Source organism: Pseudorasbora parva, chromosome 4, assembly GCF_024679245.1.
Source record: "Pseudorasbora parva isolate DD20220531a chromosome 4, ASM2467924v1, whole genome shotgun sequence".
NCBI classification, from domain to species: domain Eukaryota; kingdom Metazoa; phylum Chordata; class Actinopteri; order Cypriniformes; family Gobionidae; genus Pseudorasbora; species Pseudorasbora parva.
In genome coordinates this window covers 4,503,545-4,523,660 of record NC_090175.1, presented here as the reverse complement: position 1 = coordinate 4,523,660, position 20,116 = coordinate 4,503,545, and the positions used below count along the sequence as shown (strand labels likewise).

At 38.3% G+C, this 20,116-nt stretch overlaps 1 protein-coding gene across 1 annotated transcript; it reads left to right on the top strand.

The window, feature by feature from the left end:
- Nucleotides 1-6,079: 6,079 nt before the first annotated feature.
- Nucleotides 6,080-11,476, top strand: LOC137073730 (uncharacterized). The gene is made up of 7 exons (XM_067442436.1): nucleotides 6,080-6,324; nucleotides 6,495-6,815; nucleotides 8,326-8,430; nucleotides 8,524-8,673; nucleotides 9,915-9,964; nucleotides 10,378-10,986; nucleotides 11,042-11,476. The coding sequence occupies exons 1-7, from the start codon at nucleotides 6,285-6,287 to the stop codon at nucleotides 11,474-11,476; spliced, it is 1,710 nt and encodes a 569-aa protein (XP_067298537.1). The 5' UTR covers nucleotides 6,080-6,284.
- The last annotated feature ends 8,640 nt before the right edge of the window (nucleotides 11,477-20,116 follow it).

Here is a 20,116-nt window from a genome sequence, read left to right as displayed (position 1 = left end):
AGGAAACGTGGTGTGGGGAGGAGATGGAAGAACAAGAATATAAACATGGATGTAAAAGTTGTGCGGCATTCAGGACTGCCCTGATGCTTATATCTGTTGTTCTGAATCCTGAGCTCAGAAACCTTTTTTACTCGCTGTTACTTTTAATAAATTTATACTTTTAATTGATAACTCGACTCCTGGCCGATCATTGAACTTGGGGTGGACTTTGGGGAATAAATAAAAAAAAAAAGTCCAACAATTTGGAGGGGGCACCCGGATCAGTCCATTGGAGATCGATCCAACAGGAGGACGCCTGAAAAGGACTTCAACTCTCTTCGGTTCAACACAAGCTGCGCAGCAACAAAATAAAGGTAAGCAGACACCTGTTTTAAAACAAAGATCTGCTATTGGCTATATCCAAATTATTGTGTTGAACACGAAAAAGTGTTGATGGAGTTAAATAGTAATACAAAAGCGAGTCAAAAAGGTTTTATTTAAGGTTTTATGGTTAAGTGTACTTGGCTGTACACAAAGTGCTTGGTTGCACTAAGGTTAGCATTCTTGGCTGAATGCAGGTTTTTATTTCTTATGGTTAAGTTTACTTGGGTGTACACAAAGTGCTTGGTTGCACTAAGGTTTTATTTAAGGTTTTATGGTTAAGTGTACTTGGGTGTACACAAAGTGCTTGGTTGCACTAAGGTTTTATTTAAGGTTTTATGGTTAAGTGTACTTGGGTGTACACAAAGTGCTTGGTTGCACTAAGGTTTTATTTAAGGTTTTATGGTTAAGTGTACTTGGCTGTACACAAAGTGCTTGGTTGCACTAAGGTTTTATTTAAGGTTTTATGGTTAAGTGTACTTGGCTGTACACAAAGTGCTTGGTTGCACTAAGGTTAGCATTCTTGGCTGAATGCAGGTTTTTATTTCTTATGGTTAAGTGTACTTGGCTGTACACAAAGTGCTTGGTTGCACTAAGGTTTTATTTAAGGCTTTATGGTTAAGTGTACTTGGCTGTACACAACGTGCTTGGTTGCACTAAGGTTAGCATTCTTGGCTGAATGCAGGTTTTTATTTCTTATGGTTAGGTGTACTTGGGTGTACACAAAGTGCTTGGTTGCACTAAGGTTTTATTTAAGGTTTTATGGTTAAGTGTACTTGGGTGTACACAAAGTGCTTGGTTGCACTAAGGTTAGCATTCTTGGCTGAATGCAGGTTTTTATTTCTTATGGTTAAGTGTACTTGGCTGTACACAAAGTGCTTGGTTGCACTAAGGTTAAGGTTTTATTTAAGGTTTTATGGTTAAGTGTACTTGGCTGTACACAAAGTGCTTGGCTGCACTAAGGTTAAGGTTTTATTTAAGGTTTCATAGTTATGTGCACTTGGTTGTACACAAAGTGCTTGGTTGCACTAAGGTTAGCATTCTTGGCTGAATGCAGGTTTTTATTTCTTATGGTTAAACATACTTGGATATACTGAGATAAAAAAAAAAAAAAAAAAAAAAAAAAGAGGAGGTTAGAACCGGGAGGCACAGGAGTGCAAACCTAGGTTAAGTGGTGCAAGTGAAGAACATAGGACGGGTTGCACCGGCGTGCAGGTCGCGCAGGTGTAGAATAGGGGCAACGAAAGTTGCTTAAAGAATATTGGCATTGAAAGGTGACATAAATTGGAAACACCTATACTGGATACATAAAATAAAATAATAATAATAAATAAATAAATTGAAAAAAAAAGAAAAAAAAAAGGAGAAACTTATTTTAACTAATAGACATTGTTTATCATTGATTGGATAACAGGGAACTCAATAAATAGATAAGAGAGGAAAATGGAAAAGAAAAAAGGAAAGATTATGAAAGATGATTGGGATAAAATTAAGGGAATGGTATTGGCACAGACTGAACCAAGAGATAAAAAAGAAAGGGACAAGGAACTGAGGGATTGTTGGAATCAGTTGAAAATTCAGTATAATTGGACTGATGAGACAATAGGGAAGGGTGATTTAGCTGAAAACATTAGAAGGATGGAAATGAGGACTCATAGACAACTGTTACTAGCGCAACATAATTTAGGGGAGGCAAAGAAATGGAATAAAGGAAAGGTAAGGAAAGAAATAGAAAAGTTAAAAGGAGGAATGAGAAAATGAACTAGAGTAGCGGCTACGGCCACAGCATTGAGCAGAACAAGTGAGAAAGAGGGCCAGACAAATAATGCGGGTAAATCAGAAGAGAAAATGAGGAGTACAGTAGGTCCCCCACCCCCATACAACCTATCTGCACCATTGATGGCACCAGTATATGAGATAAAGGGTGGACAAGTTAATTGTGAGGGGGGAGGGGGGGGCAATGATGATGGTGAGGAAAAAGTGGTTAATGTAACTGGAGGAACGATTGAAGTTGAATTGACAGCTGACAAAAAAGATGACATGGAAAATAAGATAATTGAGGTGGTGCAGGACCAGTTGAGAAAGGAGCGAAATGAGAGGCTGAAAGAAATAGAAAGGATGGTAGAACTGGAAATGAAAGAACTGAGTAAATTACAACATGATTTGAATTATGAAAAAAAAGAAGGTTGAGTGATGTTGAGCAGAATAGACAAAGCAGAGAGAGGTTAAACAAGCTGGAGGAAGAACTGGATGTGGTGAGCTGCTGCTCTGAGCTGAAAAAGACAGAGGAAACGAGCAGGCTAGTGGTAGAGGTAAGTGAGTTAAGATGGTGGGGAGAGGATGTTGAGCATAACGGGGAGCAGGCAGCAGGTGTACAGAGAGAGGAGAGAGGAAAAATGCAGAAAGTGATATTTGGGAACAGCATGCAGGAGGCATGGAATAGAGAAGGAGGATCAGGACAGCATAAATATGATACCAGATCAAAGAGCAGAGCTTTCAATATGATGACAGGAAATTATCAATGTCCACTGATGGACAAAGGTAAAGGAGAGATATATAAGCCCTGGTCACATTCTGACATAACAGCAATAGAGGCAAAATTACCAAGTATTACGAAAGGGGGAGTGAAGTGGTTGACCAAATTAACTGCATTGACAAGTGGAGTGCAATTAGCTATGGGTGATGTTAGGATGCTACTTGGAAGCCTGGTGCCTACGTCAAAATTAGCAGCACTGGAAACAGATGCTGGGACTGAGGGTGTGGAGAATGACCAATCACTAATCAAATACATTTCTGATTTGAGTAGAGCATTGAAGGCACATTATCCAACCCCAGCAACAACCTACCAGAATGTTAAGTTTAAAATTAAGCCAGGAGAATCAGCCTCTGCATACTTGCACAGGTCTGAGGCGGAGTGGGAATCCCAGGTGGAAGAGAATCAAAGTGCTACGCAGGTCACTAGAGAAATTTTTAGAACAGCTGTATTAGCAGGGGTATCCGTAGCTGTACAACAGGCGATGAATAACAATCCAGATATACCAGTAGCTATGGATGAAGTTTGGGTGAGACATTTTGTGCATCATACAGATAGAGCGATGGAAAAAGAAGAGAAAGACAGTGGAGAAGTGGAGAAATTAAAAACACAACTATTGAGATTGCAATTAGAAGCTGAAAAAGCAAAGAATAAGAAAACCCCAAAAGATGTTCAGATGAATCAACAGGTGGTTCAGCAACAACTACCCCTTACAACCATACCACAGCCAAATCTCATTCCAATAGCTCAGCCAGTAACATTTTCGCAAATGAATCAACCAATGACACACCAGGTGGGCCAGCCTCAAATGTTCATTATGTATTGATTATATTTGCTTATGATGATTTAACTTGCAGATGTGCAGATGATTTTGCAGAAGCGCTATAAAAGGTGTGAAATGAAACTGAGGAGAAGTAGATCAAATGAAGTGAATCATTTGCACACTTGTCTTTATATTTTCTTTCTTTTTTCTATCCGTCAGCTCGCTTTCTGGTTGGGTCTCGTTTCAGTCCACGTGATGATCTCCAGAGCGTGCATGCGTTTGTCCTCGGGTTTCCCCCCACGCAGCACGATTTCTGATCGAAAATATTCAACATGTTGGATATATATAATTTGAGATCTGTGCAGGCTGACGTTCTTCTGAGCAGATTCAGTCACTCTTAACACACTTCACACCACAGGAAAATCTGATACCACATTGTGTTGGGAAACCACACACTTTCCAACCCAGCTCTGACCGCAGCTATTAAAACCATTTCGCCCTCTACAGGTGATTTAAAATACTACACAGACATGCTCCTGTCACTCTTAATATGCAGCCAATGACTTGGTTAAATTCAGGGCCGTGCACAGGGGGGGTGGCCCGGTGGCTAGAGCCACTGCCCCTTTGCCCTCATCGGCTAAGGTGCCCTTCTTGCCCCCTTCCCTCCCTCAACCTCAGAGGATTCCCATAAAAGCGCTCTGTTCCGCTAAAAATCCACTAATTACACTAACCCGTTCCGTGTTTTCCCGCTCGCTCCACAGCATCACGTGGCTGTGTCCTCTCTCTGTGGAGACGACAGTTCCAGAATGTCGTCCCATTAACAGGTATATTACAAACTACAATCCACATTACAGACAGTGGTTGATCCGCGGAATTAGTAGTTTGTTTCAACAGTGCAAATATGGATTCTAAGCTCCAGCATGCCAGCGGGTAAATCGTCATATACTGAATACTGAATATTTAGCTGACAGTTTGTCACTCTTTAACTTCTGTAAAATAGATTTCCAAATTATAATCCATTTTACGAGTTAATACTAGTATCTATAACATACGTCATATTTATGATATTTTATTTAGAGCATATTAATCGTATACACAATAAAAAAAGGTAATACAGGCTATGAGTTGTATCAGGGTACAATGGGGCAAAAGCACACCCTAATAATAACAAATGCATAAGAAAAACAAATGCTTTTTCTTATGCATTTGTTATCCCTATTTTAATTCATTTCTATGTAAAGCACTTTGAATTGCCACTGTGTATGAAATGTGCTATATAAATAAACTTAACTATAATAATAATGGCAACTTTTTCAAAAAAAGTTCATACTTGTGCAAAAAATCTCTAGCAACGTTTGCAGCATTTTCTGTTTATTTTGATGAATAAAATAATGAATTATTATTCAGTAAATATTAAAATGTTAATATAAAAATATTTTTAAAATACAGACACAAATGTTTAAGTAAATAATCTGAAAACATTGAATGTATGAGATCCCATAATAATTTAATAAAGTTTTATCGTTGTAACAACTAAATATATTTGTATTATATCATATGATTATTATCATATTTTTATTATAAATATGATGTAACCTCTAAGATGGACATCCAACTTAAGATATTTACCAGCTGAATCTTAACCATGATCATATTTAACATGATAATAAACAGTCAGCTGTTTATTATCATGTTAAATATGCCTTTTACCCCAAATACCATACTTTTACATATTCTTTTATTAAAAAAATGTTGCCTATGATTTACAAAAATCATAAACAAGACCTTTGACTCAAAATATATTTAATAATTTTAGTGATTCTCATTTGCTACTTAAATCTCCAATAAAAAATAAAAATAGAAAAGAGATCAAATTAGCACAGAATCGACTTTTTGGAAGAATAATTAGAACAACATAAATTTAATTAACACGAAAGCCTAACAAAAAGCCTAAAAATAGTGCCCCTTTTTTTTGGGTTTGGGCCACTGCCCCTCAAAATGTCTGTGCACGGCCCTGGTTAAATTGGTTCGACTTGAGAGCCTTTAAGAACGGTTTGTCTTTCCACAGGCCAGAGAGCCCCCACAGAGCTAGGTCTTACGTCACTGTATGCGTCTCATCTTTCTCATTGCTAAAATCCTAGCGAGGCAGCGGGAAATACAAACACACCAGGCTTGTTCGAGATGCATCAGCACTGCGCAAAGGTTATACTCTGTTTGAAACGATTGACAACAGCAGTTACAGAATATCTGTACTTGTAGTCCACCACAAAACTATTCAAAATGAACTAGTGAAGGTAATAATTAAGAGTAAAACTCAAAAGAAATTAAGAACAGTTACAAAAAACTTTTTTTTTTTTGATGAAAACAAATATTTATTATCATATATTATGAAACTAAGTAGCCTACTGTTTAGATCAGTGTATATGCACAGGACGTGTGCTGTTTGTCAGAGTAAATGTGCTCAATTAAGATGTCCTGTATAGCTGGATGTGGTTAGAAATTTTGAAAGGGGAAGGAAATGGTTATTTTAGTTGTAGACGCCACATTGTTCACTCAGTACGGAAGAGAACGAGTCTGACACACAGAATTTGGTCTTCTATTTGAGCGAAACGCTTGTCAAAGTTCATCATGTGGGACGTCCTGCTGCTCTTTTCCAGCATCTGTTCAGGTGAGTTTGAGACTCTGAGCTCTTTTACTCAGAGTTTGACATGTTCTCGTGTTTTTCCTCAGTTATTGCATGATTATCACTCATATGGATGATATTTGTAAGTTATTCTGGCCTGCTTATGTCTCTTTCTCACACATAACAGCTCTATATAATGATATTTGTGTTTTCAGCTGTTGTTGTTGGTGCTCCAGAGACAGTTATAGGACACAGAGGAGAGAGAGTCGACATCAGATGCTCATATGACTCTGGATATGAAGCAAATCCAAAGTATTTTTGTAAAGGCGAGTGTTCGTTGTTAAATAGAAACATCATCATTAGATCAGGATCTCCAGCTAAAGACGAGAGATTCTCTCTGACTGACGACACGACGGCCAGAGTTTTCACCGTCACCATTACTGATCTGAGAACAGAGGATGAAGGCCAATACTGGTGTGCTGTGGAGAGGACTTTAACTGATGTCTATTTAGAGATTTTGCTGCTGGTTAAATTGGGTAAGTGATTATATTAAGTGTAGCTGTAGTACAAATTAACCACATGCTAATTGGTAACCAAATAAAATAAATACAAAATATTGTTTCAAAGCAGCTTCACAAATAGGAAAATATTTGTTTTTAGTGTTGCAATGTTCATTCATTTTAAAATGACTTCATTATTTTCAATTATAGAGCAGCTCTATGAAAGACAATAAAACACATTAAAGGGTTACTTCAGCGATTAGCATATGGCTTTGTATCAGTAGAAACCCTGGAGTATATTCAAATTATTGTGCTTTCCCCCCTCATATCTCCCTGATACAAGAGATTTATGCATTTTATTTCTGGAAAAATTCCTCCTATGATGCAAATTGACGATTTTTGCATCATAGGAGGAATGCTTGCCCAAAGGCTAAAGACTACAGCCAGCAGAGGGAGCCATTTCCGCATGTTTTGAATCCGCGCATGGGGGATGGGAGATAACACTCAGCTTGCAGGGAAAGCTCAGCTGGCAGGCACTCATTTAAACGGAGCTATGGTGTGCAATGTAAGTCTTTTAACTTCTCAAATTAATTTCTATGAAAGTTCAGCTTGCAAAGGCATGAACTGAAACGCACCAGACTGAACTCGCGTTGTGAATGTATGCCGCGAGTGTAGTCGCGATTACCTCAGCTCTCATCACTCCTGCAGTTAGTGCTCAGTGCTGTGATACTCTCGCGGTGACTCACTCATTATATTGAACAGACACGTTCAGTTTTTAATTGTAGTGTCTTCTCTAACTCAGTCACTGTAATCAAGTTGGTTGCGTTGGGGAATGGCACAGGGCAGCGAAGCATTCTGGGAATTGTTGTCTTTCATCCCCATGGGACAAAAATACATTTTCTGTCTTTTCTCAGTCTAGAAGACACCAAATTCAAAAATAATTTTTACATTTCTACTACATTGATGACCCAGTTTAAATACAGATTCATCTTCCCAGCGCTGAAGTACCCCTTTAATGCATTTTAAATTGATTCTGTGTCAATGAGTGAGTTTAAACGCATGTTCTTTAGCCGATTATGCGTAATATATTATTATGAGCTGATATTGCCGAAAACGCAAGTGATCATGCAAACGCGGTTCCCCATATTCTTTTAACGGAGTATGATCATAAACGGCTTAAGCATAAACCGGATGACACAGGTCATTTTTTTGCCTCTTACCCTGAATTTCAGTGCCATGTAAATGCATTAACTTGCTTTCTGTGGGCTTATCGAACTGTGCATGTTTAATACGTGACAGGAACGCGTCCTTAGAACAGATTTAAGACGAGCAAGCAAGAGCGAGCGTTTTGCAGGAAAGAAAGAAGGAAATATCACAAACACAAAATCTTTCCTGACCCAGACAATGTGTTCTCATCTCATGCAGCCGAAGTAAAAGTGGTTCAGTCAAAACGCTGCATCTGTATTTGTGAGTTAACAGTATGTTTACTGAAAGTGTGTGTTTTAGAAATATTGACTTTGAGTAGATTTTTCTTGTAATCCATCAGATAACAAGACCAATATTTCAACCATCAGACCTTCTTCAAAAACATCATTGTCATATCTCAGTACAATGGAACCAAATCTACAACTCACCGACATTAATCAAACAGGTAAGTTCATCTGTCTGCCGCTCTTTATTTCTTAAATATTTGAGTGTGTTGCATCTATATGTCAGTTTAAAAGACAGTTAATGTGTTTTACAGAACAGGTCTCACATGCAGGGTCTGTCATTTACATCTGTGTCGGGTTAGTTATCATGGTGATCATTTTCCTCATCCCGCTGATGGTGTTCTGCAAACAGAGAAAGAGCAAGAAAATACCAAGAGTTATGCAATCAGGACTTTCCCAGCAAGGTCATTAACACACACACACTAACACACACACACACACACACACACACACACACACACACACACACACACACACACACTACTTACAGTTACTCTAGATGGGGATTTATCATAGACGTATATGTGACTGTGTTGGACTTGATGGAATAATTTCAGGCAGACAATCAGGTGGATGGTCACTCAAGGTTTCTGTTTATTTGGCCTGGAGAAAACACACACGGCCAAAAAGGCTGGTTAGAGGCACTGCATCACCGTTGCATGAATAATCAGCAGCGAACCATCGCGAAACTGCTCAAAATACATTATTTCCAAGTGATCGTATAGTGGGCAGTTATTAATAAAACATACATTGAAGAAAAAATAAAATAAAACTGCATCTTTTCTTCACAATACTCATAACATTACATTTATATAATGTAACTATAAACTCAAGTGACCGATATTTTACATATTTTGTGTAAATAATATACAGAGGAGAAAGAGAAAAACACGCATATCCAAAATGGCGCAAATACACGCTCAGCACGTGCGAGGGCCTAAAGCATGTGTGGTGATCGCTAACACAATTCAGATAACAATTCATACACAACATGACAAAAACACATACCTGGAGAAAACACACACGGCCAAAAAAGCTGGTTAGAGGCACTGCATCACCGTTGCATGAATAATCTTAAAATAAACAGAGTTCGGAGTTCACAAGTACGTTAATACACACTCCTCATTTCATCGTCACAAATAACACGTATTTGACTCGAATTACAGCGCTAGGAGATGACAGACAAAAGCAGGAAACTTGTGTGTAGTATAAAAGTTCAGCTTTGCACTTGAAAAAAGTCCAAACTTAGTTATAAAGACGGAGCAATGATCAAAGCTTACCAGCAGCGAACCATCGCGAAACTGCTGGAGAATATGCAGCTCCGCCCCTCAACACAACGTACGTGAGTACAAGTGATGTAACAGCCAATGGCGAGTTTTCCCAACTTGTGCATGAATTTAACCAACATTATTTAAACCCTGTTACATAAATTACTTTTATATACAGTTAAGAATATTGTGAGTGGTGACAGGATGAAAACTATCCCTGTATATTTTGAAGAAACTTTGAATAAATCAGGGTTTAAATGAAGAATAATGTCTTGATCTGGTTGACCATGTGGAAACGATGTTGACAGTCAGTCACTGAGTTTATCTAAAGACGTAGCTCATGTCTCTTTCTAACTTTATTTCTCATGTTTTGACAGTCTCTGTTGGACTTTTGCCTTTGAATACAAGAGCAGCTATCACTGCAGAGGTGAGTGTTGATGATGATGATGATGATGATGATGATGATGATCTTATATTTATGATCTTATATTTATGATGACTTTTTTTTTATATTTATGAATTATGTTCAGCTCACTACCAATAATCTGTTTCTTACTGCCCACCATGCTGTCTGTAATTAATGTTTGTTACCTATGTCTTTCATGTTATATTGTAAATGTAGTGCGATTTGCAACTGCAGTTCACTCATTACTTGGACTGGGCAAATGTCCACTGTCCATCTATGTATAAACTGCTTGTTATTTACTGTTATTTTGAAGCGCCCTTGAGCTTGGGAAAGGTGCTATATAAATTAAACTTAATTTAAAGCTAGTGATAACGAATAAGAGTGCAAAGTTCAAATGTGTAAGAGTTTGGAGGATATAATAAGATCTTTTGCAGGACATTGACTGGAATGACCATAATTATCAGGAAATCACCGAGTTCCAGTGCAAGAACAAACACACCACCACTATCTACACTACAGCAGAAAGTCCAAATGAGCCACCGATCTACTACACTGCAGATAAACCAGATGATCCAGTGATCTCCTCAACTGCAGATAAACCAGATGATCCAGTGATCTCCTCAACTGCAGATAAACCAGATGATCCAGCGATCTACTACACTGCAGATAAACCAGATAATTCAACGATCTCCTCCACTGCAGATAAACTGGATGAACCAGTGATCTCCTCCACTGCAGATAAACCAGATAATTCAATGATCTACTCCACTGCAGATAAACCAGATGATCCAGTGATCTCCTCCACTGCAGATAAACCAGATAATTCAATGATCTACTCCACTGCAGATAAACCAGATGATCCAGTGATCTCCTCCACTGCAGATAAACCAGATGATCCAGTGATCTCCTCCACTGCAGATAAACCAGATAATTCAATGATCTACTCCACTGCAGATAAACCAGATGATCCAGTGATCTCCTCCACTGCAGATAAAACAGATGATCCAGTGATCTCCTCCACTGCAGATAAAACAGATGATCCAGTGATCTCCTCCACTGCAGATAAAACAGATGATCCAGTGATCTCCTCCACTGCAGATAAACCAGATGATCCAGCGATCTACTTCCACTGCAGATAAACCTGGTGACCCAGCGATCTACTCCACTGCAGATAAACCAGATGAACCAGTGATCTACTCCACTGCAGATAAACCAGATAATTCAACGATCTCCTCCACTGCAGATAAACCAGATAATTCAACGATCTACTCCACTGCAGATAAACCAGATAATTCAACGATCTACTCCACTGCAGATAATCCAGATGAACCAGTGATCTACTCCACTGCAGATAAACCAGATGAACCAGTGATCTACTCCACTGCAGATAATCCAGATGAACCAGTGATCTACTCCACTGCAGATAAACCAGATGATCCAGTGATCTCCTCCACTGCAGATAAACCAGATGACCCAGCGATCTACTCCACTGCATTCCCACGGGACTTCAGCGCGAGAACATTGCAGCATTAAGTATGTCACCATTGTTGAGATTCATATTGCTAATTTTTGATAAATGTGTGTGTCTAAACGTTTTAATAATATATAGAATGTATTTATAAATTAAAATTCAGAATGTCTGATCTGTGGCAAGAAAGTAATGTTGATGAATATTATTTATTAACATTTTTAGTCAGTGATGAGTTTAGTCAAACATTATTCTTCATGACAGATTTTGTTTATGGCTTCTTTTGATTTGAAAAGATTATGTGTTTTGTTAACACTGTAACAAAAACCCCAAACTCACATAAAAAGCCAAGAGTCAAACTGTTCACCTAATGGAAACACTGATCACCTTAATGGTGATCAAACATTTTCAAACATATCTAAACCTCTGTTAATTCTCAATAAGAGCTGTTATAGATGTCTTTCAGGGTTGGAACCAAACTCTGCAGGACAGTGACTTACTAGAACTGAACTTGCCTACCAAAACAATACTATAATTGTACCCTAAACCCAATTGTGTACCTTTAAATGTACATTTATATGTTTTTCCCCAAGGAACAATATTGCAATTCCTTTTTTTTTCTGAGAGTTTGCTACAGATCGGATATGACCCACGGATGTGTAAGAAGAAAAAAGGAAAAAATTGGATTACGATATTCTCAGATCAGTTTCAGGCCTCGTTCATCTGTGGAAATAAATCTAATATGATTTCGATACATGGATTTGCACCTGCCGTGTAAAGCGGACAGATCAGATATTCCCCTGTCGATGCGAGTCATACGTCATTGAAAAGAGTGACTTTTTGAAACATTTTTTTTTAACATGGACTAACTTTATTGCGGATCTGTGTACATATTCACTGCCTTAAAGAATTTGTACTCTAGAATGATTTTGATACAGATGATGCTATTGCATTACAATGTTTCTATGAATTCCACGGCAATAAATTAAACTCAATGTACTATTGAAAGTGATTTCTTGATTTCAGAGAAAGTTTACAGTTTTTTGCAGTTGTGTGTCATATTATACTTATTATGAATGTTATTTGTGCATATTATTTGTTTATTTATGGCCTATTTTTGCTTGTGAAATAAAGTTAAAGCAAGATTTGCTTCTAATTGTAAACTGTCTGCGTATTTTTTCATGTATTGTTTTCCTGTAAAAGATTTGTAGCTTTTATCTTCCATGTACATGGGTGCAGTGATATTATGCAGCACCTGAAAATAGGCCAACTTTCATCAACATAACCAACGTGGCAACCTGCTATACTTGGCTTGCACAGGGAGTGTGCCGGGGACTATTCTCAGGCACTGCGTAATATCATTGCACCGCTGCACTGATGGTACAGCAGCAGTTCCTTGATTATTACGCAGGAATACGAGTATAGTTCCTATCTATATTGGTCTAGAAAATCACAACTTTTCATTTTATGTTAGTCTTAGTACACAACATAACTACAGAAGAGGCAAGTTTTAAATAGGAAATTTATTGAAACTCTTTGAGCAAGATGCTAACAGTCTAATCAGATTCAAAGATCTATGCTAAATTATGCTAACCCGGAGATTGGCTGAATGGATTCGAAAACGGTAAAACTCAATTGTTTAACTTGGGAAATGAGCCTATTTTCAAAAATAGTGGTGTGTTCCTTTAACAATCCTTAAAGTGCACATTAAAAAAAGAATTACCTCATGTATCTCCAAAATGGGAATTATTTGTATTGTCCATAGTTCAGATAGCTTTACAGCTTGAAATCCTTGTAAAGTTTCAAATGAAACTATTATCTTCCCCTGTAGGAGTGAGCATCAGTAGCTCACGCCATCCTCTTCAATTGATTGGCTAGAGAAGATGTCCATCTACAACTACTGATCCAATGGTGACGCTTAAGCCCGCCCTAATATACATGAAACTCCAACTGTACAATTTGTAAAAGCAAGCACATAACGTGGAAAGAAAAGTGAAGAGAAAACTAGCACAAGCATAAAATAGTAAAATATGAGCAGAAAATGTAAGAGAGCACAGAGTAACAAAACCAAATAAAATCCTGATTCAAATCATAATGCAGGTGAAACTTCAGTTTCTGGACAAATGAACCTATAGTTTTGGGGCAAATGAATGAATATATATTCAACTTTTTTTAACTTCTATTCCACAGTTTAACTTATTAAGCCGTATTTTGTCTAATTGATGGGGTGTCTAAACATGTCTACTAAATAAATAAATGTAATATATGTAATTCAAGCCTAATCATTTAAATAGCCATTTAGTAGGACAGACTGAAGTGTGACAATAGGGCCTACTGAGAGTGGATTATGAGGAAGTCCAATGGGATATTGTATTCTTTTCATCAAGCAGACAGTAAAAAATAAATAATAAAAAAAAAAAACATTTATATATAAAATATACATACAATATCAATAATATTACTCACACATACACCGATGAGACATACAGTAACATTATGACCACTGACAGGTGAAATGAATAAAACTGATTATCTCTTCATCACAACACCTACTTGGGATGGGATATATTAGGCAGCAAGTGAACATTTTGTTCTCAAAGTTGATGTGTTAAGCAGGAAAAATGGGCATGTGTAGCAAGCAAGGATTTGAGCGAGTTTGACAAGGGCTAAATTGTGATGTCTAGATGACTGGGTCAGAGCATCTCCAAAACTGCAGCTCTTGTGGGCTGTTCCCGGTCTGCAGTGGTCAGTATCTATCAAAAGTGCTCCAAGGAAGGAACAGTGGAGAACCGGCCACAGGGTCATGGGCGGCCAAGGCTCATTGATGCACGTGGGGAGCAAAGACTGGCCCGTGTGGTCCGATCAAACAGACGAGCTACTGGAGCTCAAACTGCTCCAGAAGTTAATGCTGGTTCTGATAGAAAGCTGTCAGAATACACAGAGCAGCTCAGTTTGTTGCGTATGGGGCGGCACAGCTGCTGACCAGTCAGGGTGCCCATGCTGACCCCTGACCCCGCCGAAAGCACCAACAGTGGCACGTGAGCAACAGAACTGGACCATAGAGCAATGGAAGAAGGTGGCCTGGTCTGAGGAATCACGTGTTCTTCTACATCACGTGGACGGCCGGGTGTGTGTGTGTGGCTTACCTGGGGAACACATGGCCCCAGGATGCACTATAAGAAAAAGGCTAGCCGGCGGAGGCAGTGTGATGCTTTGGCCAATGTTCTGCTGGGAAACCTTGGGTCCTCCATCCATGTGGATGTTACTTTGACATGCTCCACCTACCTAAGCATTGCTGAGACCATGTTCAGCCTTTCATGGAAACGGTATTCTGGTGGCTGTGGCTCTTCCAGCAGGATAATGCTCCTGACACAAAGCACAAATGCTTCAGGAATGGTTTGAGGAGCACAACAATGAGTTTGAGGCGTTGACTCGGCCTCCAGATTCCCCAGATCTCAATCTAATTGAGCATCTGTGGGATGTGCTGAACAAATAAGTCTGATCCATAGAGACGCAACAGTGCAACTTAAAGGACTTATAGGATCTGCTGCTAACATCTTGGTGCCAGATACCACAGCACACCTCCTGGGGTCTAGTGGAGTCCATGGCTTGACGGGTCAGGGCTGTTTTGGCAGCAAAATGGGGAACAACACAATATTGGAATAATGTTATGCCTGATTTGTCATAATGTTATCCCTGATTGGCTGTATATATATATATATATATATATATATATATATATATATATATATATATATATATATATATATATATATATATATATATATATATATATATATATAGTACAATATATGTACAATAAATGTATACTGTAGTAACATTGTTTCAAGTTTCATACAACATTCAAAAAACATCATAAACTACTGTAAATGTAAAACAAGATTTACCATAAACTGACATCTCAACCGTATGGTAGAGTTTAAAAGCTTTTAGTTAAAGGTCATTTTTCATATGTTCAATAATAATAATAAAAAAAAAAATTAATTGGCTTCTTGTAGGGATGAGAGTTAAAGCGTCTCATCCCTACAAGATGAACAGTACTTAAACATGAACAGTATGATCAAGCATGCTGTAAAGTGTGTCTTTTTTTTCTGTGCTTTATCCATGAATAGAACATGTGGAATTCAAGGGTTTTCTTTGAACACGAAACAGGAAGTAAAGGGAAATTGTGAGAATAATGTTCACTTGCTACTGCATATTTCTTTTTCATTCAAAAGCTGGGAGTGTAATAAAGAGGAACTAATGACAAATGATTACAGTCCACGTGCTCACCTTCCCCAAAACATCAAAGCAAAACTCTTTATATGTCAGCAGGTCTGTCATTTTTTATCTTATTTTGTTGATGTGGTTTTTACGTAATCTCTCACTCTCAGTTTCAGTTGTACATGTGACACATATCAGCAAAAGACAAAAGAAGTGGATATCAGCTTCTCATCACATTCATGACAAAACCACAAGCAGGAAACACTTACACACACAGAGAGAGAATCAGAAGAACTGAATCTACTGATACAAAAGAAAGGTTAAAAGAGAATAAAGAAGATCATCTTCAATTTCACTCTGCTGATGATTCCTGGTAACAATCTGGCAAAAAAATGTTTGCAAGCCGTTTGAAAATGTAAGCCTCATATTCAACATTTTGAAATGGGCTGGTTTGTTGTAGGTGTCATGACATACATGAGCATCATTACAGTATAATCAGGGGGCGGAGCCACAATCAAATGTGAATATGATAAAAATATATACTCCAAAAACAAAGTATTTTTGTAAAGGAAAGAAGCCAGATATGCTACAGATTGGATGGTCCTCTGACCTCATCAAGACTGATATTAAAGATAAATGGGTTGATTCTGGAAGATTTTCTCTGTATGACAACACAAGTTCAAGTCTTCACTGTGACCATCAGAGATCTGAGTGAAGGGGATTCTGGGATGTTACAGTGTGCGGTCGATATCCCTAAATAAATTTATAGACTGAGGTGAAGCTGAACGTTATAAAAGGTGAGTATCTCAGATGTATTTTAAACCGGATCATCAGTAGTGCTGTTATTTATTTATTTATTTATTTATTTATTTATTTATTTATTTATTTATTTATTATTGACAATGTTGTATTAATTTGCAAAAATAGTTTTCCTTATAAGATAAGTTAATTTTTCTGACCCCATTGTCAGATATATTTTCTTCTTTAAAGCATAAACTCATATACTCAAAATTATATCATATTTTCTGAAATTATGTAATTTTGAAAATCATATAAATGTATTTTGTGGTTTAAATGTAAATGTATTGAAGATTGTTTAGATATTTGTGTTGGAAAATAGAAAACAATTTTTAGAGCAATTTTTATCACAAATCATGTTAAAGTCAGAACTAAGACTTAAGTCAACAGGAAGTGCAGAACAACTGAAAATACAATAAGTGCTCAGGTGGAATTTAATCGCATAAATATGGATACATGGTCCCAAAGCATCTTTTAAGGAGGAGTATATTTATATATTCCCTGGTCATGTATTGTATGATGATGTGTAGTAGCTATATATGATCACAAGGAGATGCAGGATGTTTGCTTAGACATTTTCAAGGAGTCTCATATAATCCTTTGTATCAAAATGAGTTCTTATACTCAAGGTTTATAAAAATGAAGGTTCATGAGCAGGTATTTAGCATTTACAAAAAGGAAACTTTGAGATGTCTAAAGCTTGAAAGCATAATTTGCCACAGCTAATATCTTGATTTTTTAAAAGCAAAACACATTTCCACCACCCTTGTCATCACCAACATCATCATCGCCAGCTTTTTCACCAAATTCCCAGCCATCAACACATGATTTTACATCAGCTTCTCCATCTATCTCGAATGGTATTCTGGTTAATTTATTTTCATATATTTGCCTGCAGACATTAGAGGGAATCATTTTCATTTAGTCTCTGATCATCTGTGTGATTCTGCTACTGCTCATCACTGGATTTTTAAAACATTTTGAGAACATTCAAAATTAATGTTCCCATAATGTTCCCAAAAATAATACATTTATTGTTTCCTTACTGTTCAAATAACCAATTTTTATTTTATTTTAACCTTTAAAAAAATGTTACATTTTAAACATTCAGAGAACATTCGGAAATAGCATTTTTATAACTTAATAATAAGAATGTGAGGAAAACTGTAATGTGTGGCTTCTAACAATGATGAAGATCCAAGAGGAATTCCAACAATATAAAGTATTTATTGAACTAAATAAGGCATACAGGAGATCACAAGAACAATAGTAACAAAAACACACTTAGGGTGCTTTCACATCTCTAGTTCGGTTCATTTGGTCCGAACCAAGGGCAAACAATTAGACATTGTTGCATTTTTCATCTTTTTGGTTCCTTTTCACACCACACTGATTGCTTTGGTCCGAACCAGTTGAAATGAACCAAAACGCAGGCACGTGACAACATCCACATCACTCATTGGCCATTGCGTATTTCCTATACTGCTTTTCGATTGGTCAGAATTTACGTGTGTGAAAATTCCAACAGAAGAGGCAAAGCCAGCAAACTATAATAACACTATGGAGAGACGACTGCGCGGGCTGGTTTTGTCCCTGGCCATAATCTACTACACTGTGTGTATTTACCACAGTATGCAAACAATACATTTCTATAATGAAGCGCGGATGCGACTGGAAAACAACGCTCTAATGCACTGCAGACGGCGAGCGCGCATCTCTCGTCATTTCAAGAGGAGGCGTGCATTAATTATTAACTCTTGATATGCTCATCTTCCGAAAATATTGCCAACGATCTATCAGGTAATAATATCATGCACACAATGTCAGCGCAGCTAACTACGGCAGCTGGTTCAGTCCAAAAATGATCAGTACTTTTGCAGTTGGTTCTGTTCGAGGTCGGATCACGTTCTCACCACAAACAAACCGCTCCAGAGTTAGTTTGAAATCGTACCGAGACCAGCTCTTCAAGGAGGTCTCGGTACGCTTGTTTGGTCCGCTTTTGGTGCGCACCCGAGTGCGATTGCTGCTTTCAGACCTGACCAAACAAACCGCACCAAAGAGGGAAACTAACTCTTGTACGATTCAACCGAACTAAATGAGGCAGGTGTGAAAGCACCCTTAGTCTCAACAATGACACCAAACAAATGAACTTACCTCATTGTTAATTGTAGAGTATTTAAACCCTGATTTCTGTAACAGCATGTGTGGAACTGATGAGTAAACTATGTATATTAACAATGACTGTGAACAGGGAAAACAAAATCAAAACACAATGAAACTTAACTAAACTAACCATAACACTTTACACTCCTATTGCAAAACGTGTCCTCACACAGTCACAGTAAAGTCCAACAGAGGAGGTAGGGTGGGGTTCTGCTCTGGTGGTGGACACAGAACAGGAGACATATGGAACTTGGGAGAAGCTGGCAGATGGAAACACCACAGAATAGACAAAGAAGGAAGGAGTCCACCAGGAGATGGTGGATGGAAGAGATAGTTGAAGACCCTGAGCATAGTCAGGACCGGCCCACCGATGAACCGATGGTGGGAGGAGCCAAGGTGGAGTCAGATGTCTGATCATCAATGGCTGAGCAAGGAGACCCAGATAGAGCTGAAGAGACACATAGATCGTGCAACACTATAGGTCCCGGAAGCCAAAGCAAAGCAGCGATGAGGAACGGCAGAGATGGAGCTAGGGTGCCTGAGGATTAAGGACCAGCTGGTGCGGCTAAGGACCAAGGTGGAGCTGAGGGAAGGCAAAGGCAAAAGCACAGCTGAAGATGTCTGTGGTGTAGGCTGAGTGACAACTGACCAAAGCATAGCTGGAGGGACAAGGGAGTCTGGTGGATGCGTATTGAAAATGGTACCAGATGAAGCTGAGAGAGGGAGGAGGCAAGGTTGAGCCGACTGGTCGATGGGCCGAGGTGGATTGATGGACTTGGCAGCCTGATGCAGAGCCAAGGCAGAGTTGGAGACAGGAAGACCTGGGGTGGATCATGCAACAGAGTGGAGTAAACCGAGGAGGAGCTGAGGAACTGAAGGGAGCCAGCAGAGGCAGGGGCTATGAAGTGATTAGTATTAGCAGACTAGGTAGGAAAAGGAGGCCGGGTGAGACCATCATCGAAAAATGACACTTGGAGTTGGGTGGGACCAGGAAACAGGAAATTTAAGGAAATAACGTCTTCCTTAAACCTAAAAGACTTGAGCTGGATGGAACCAGCAGAGGGATGGGACCAGCGGAGATGCACAAGACTTGGAGCTGGGTGGGACCAGAGGAAACAAGACCTGACACAGCTCACACTCAGTGGTGAGAGTATGGGTGAGGCTCCAGTCCATGCTGTCATTCTCCACAAGGATGCCCTACTTGATGGATGTTGTTTCTACAAACCCGATTCCAAAAAAGTTGGGACACTGTACAAATTGTGAATAAATAAGGAATGCAATAATTTACATACCTCATAAACTTACAATATATAAGCTCTGGATAAAATTAAGAGACCACTGCAAAATTATCAGTTTCTCTGGTTTTATCATTTATGTGTTTGGGTAAAATTAAACAATTTAGTTTTATTCTATAAACTACTGAAAATATTTTTCCTAAATTCCAAATAAAAATATTGTAATTTAGAGCATGTATTTGCCGAAAGCAACAACTGGTCAAAACAACAAAACAAGATGCAGTG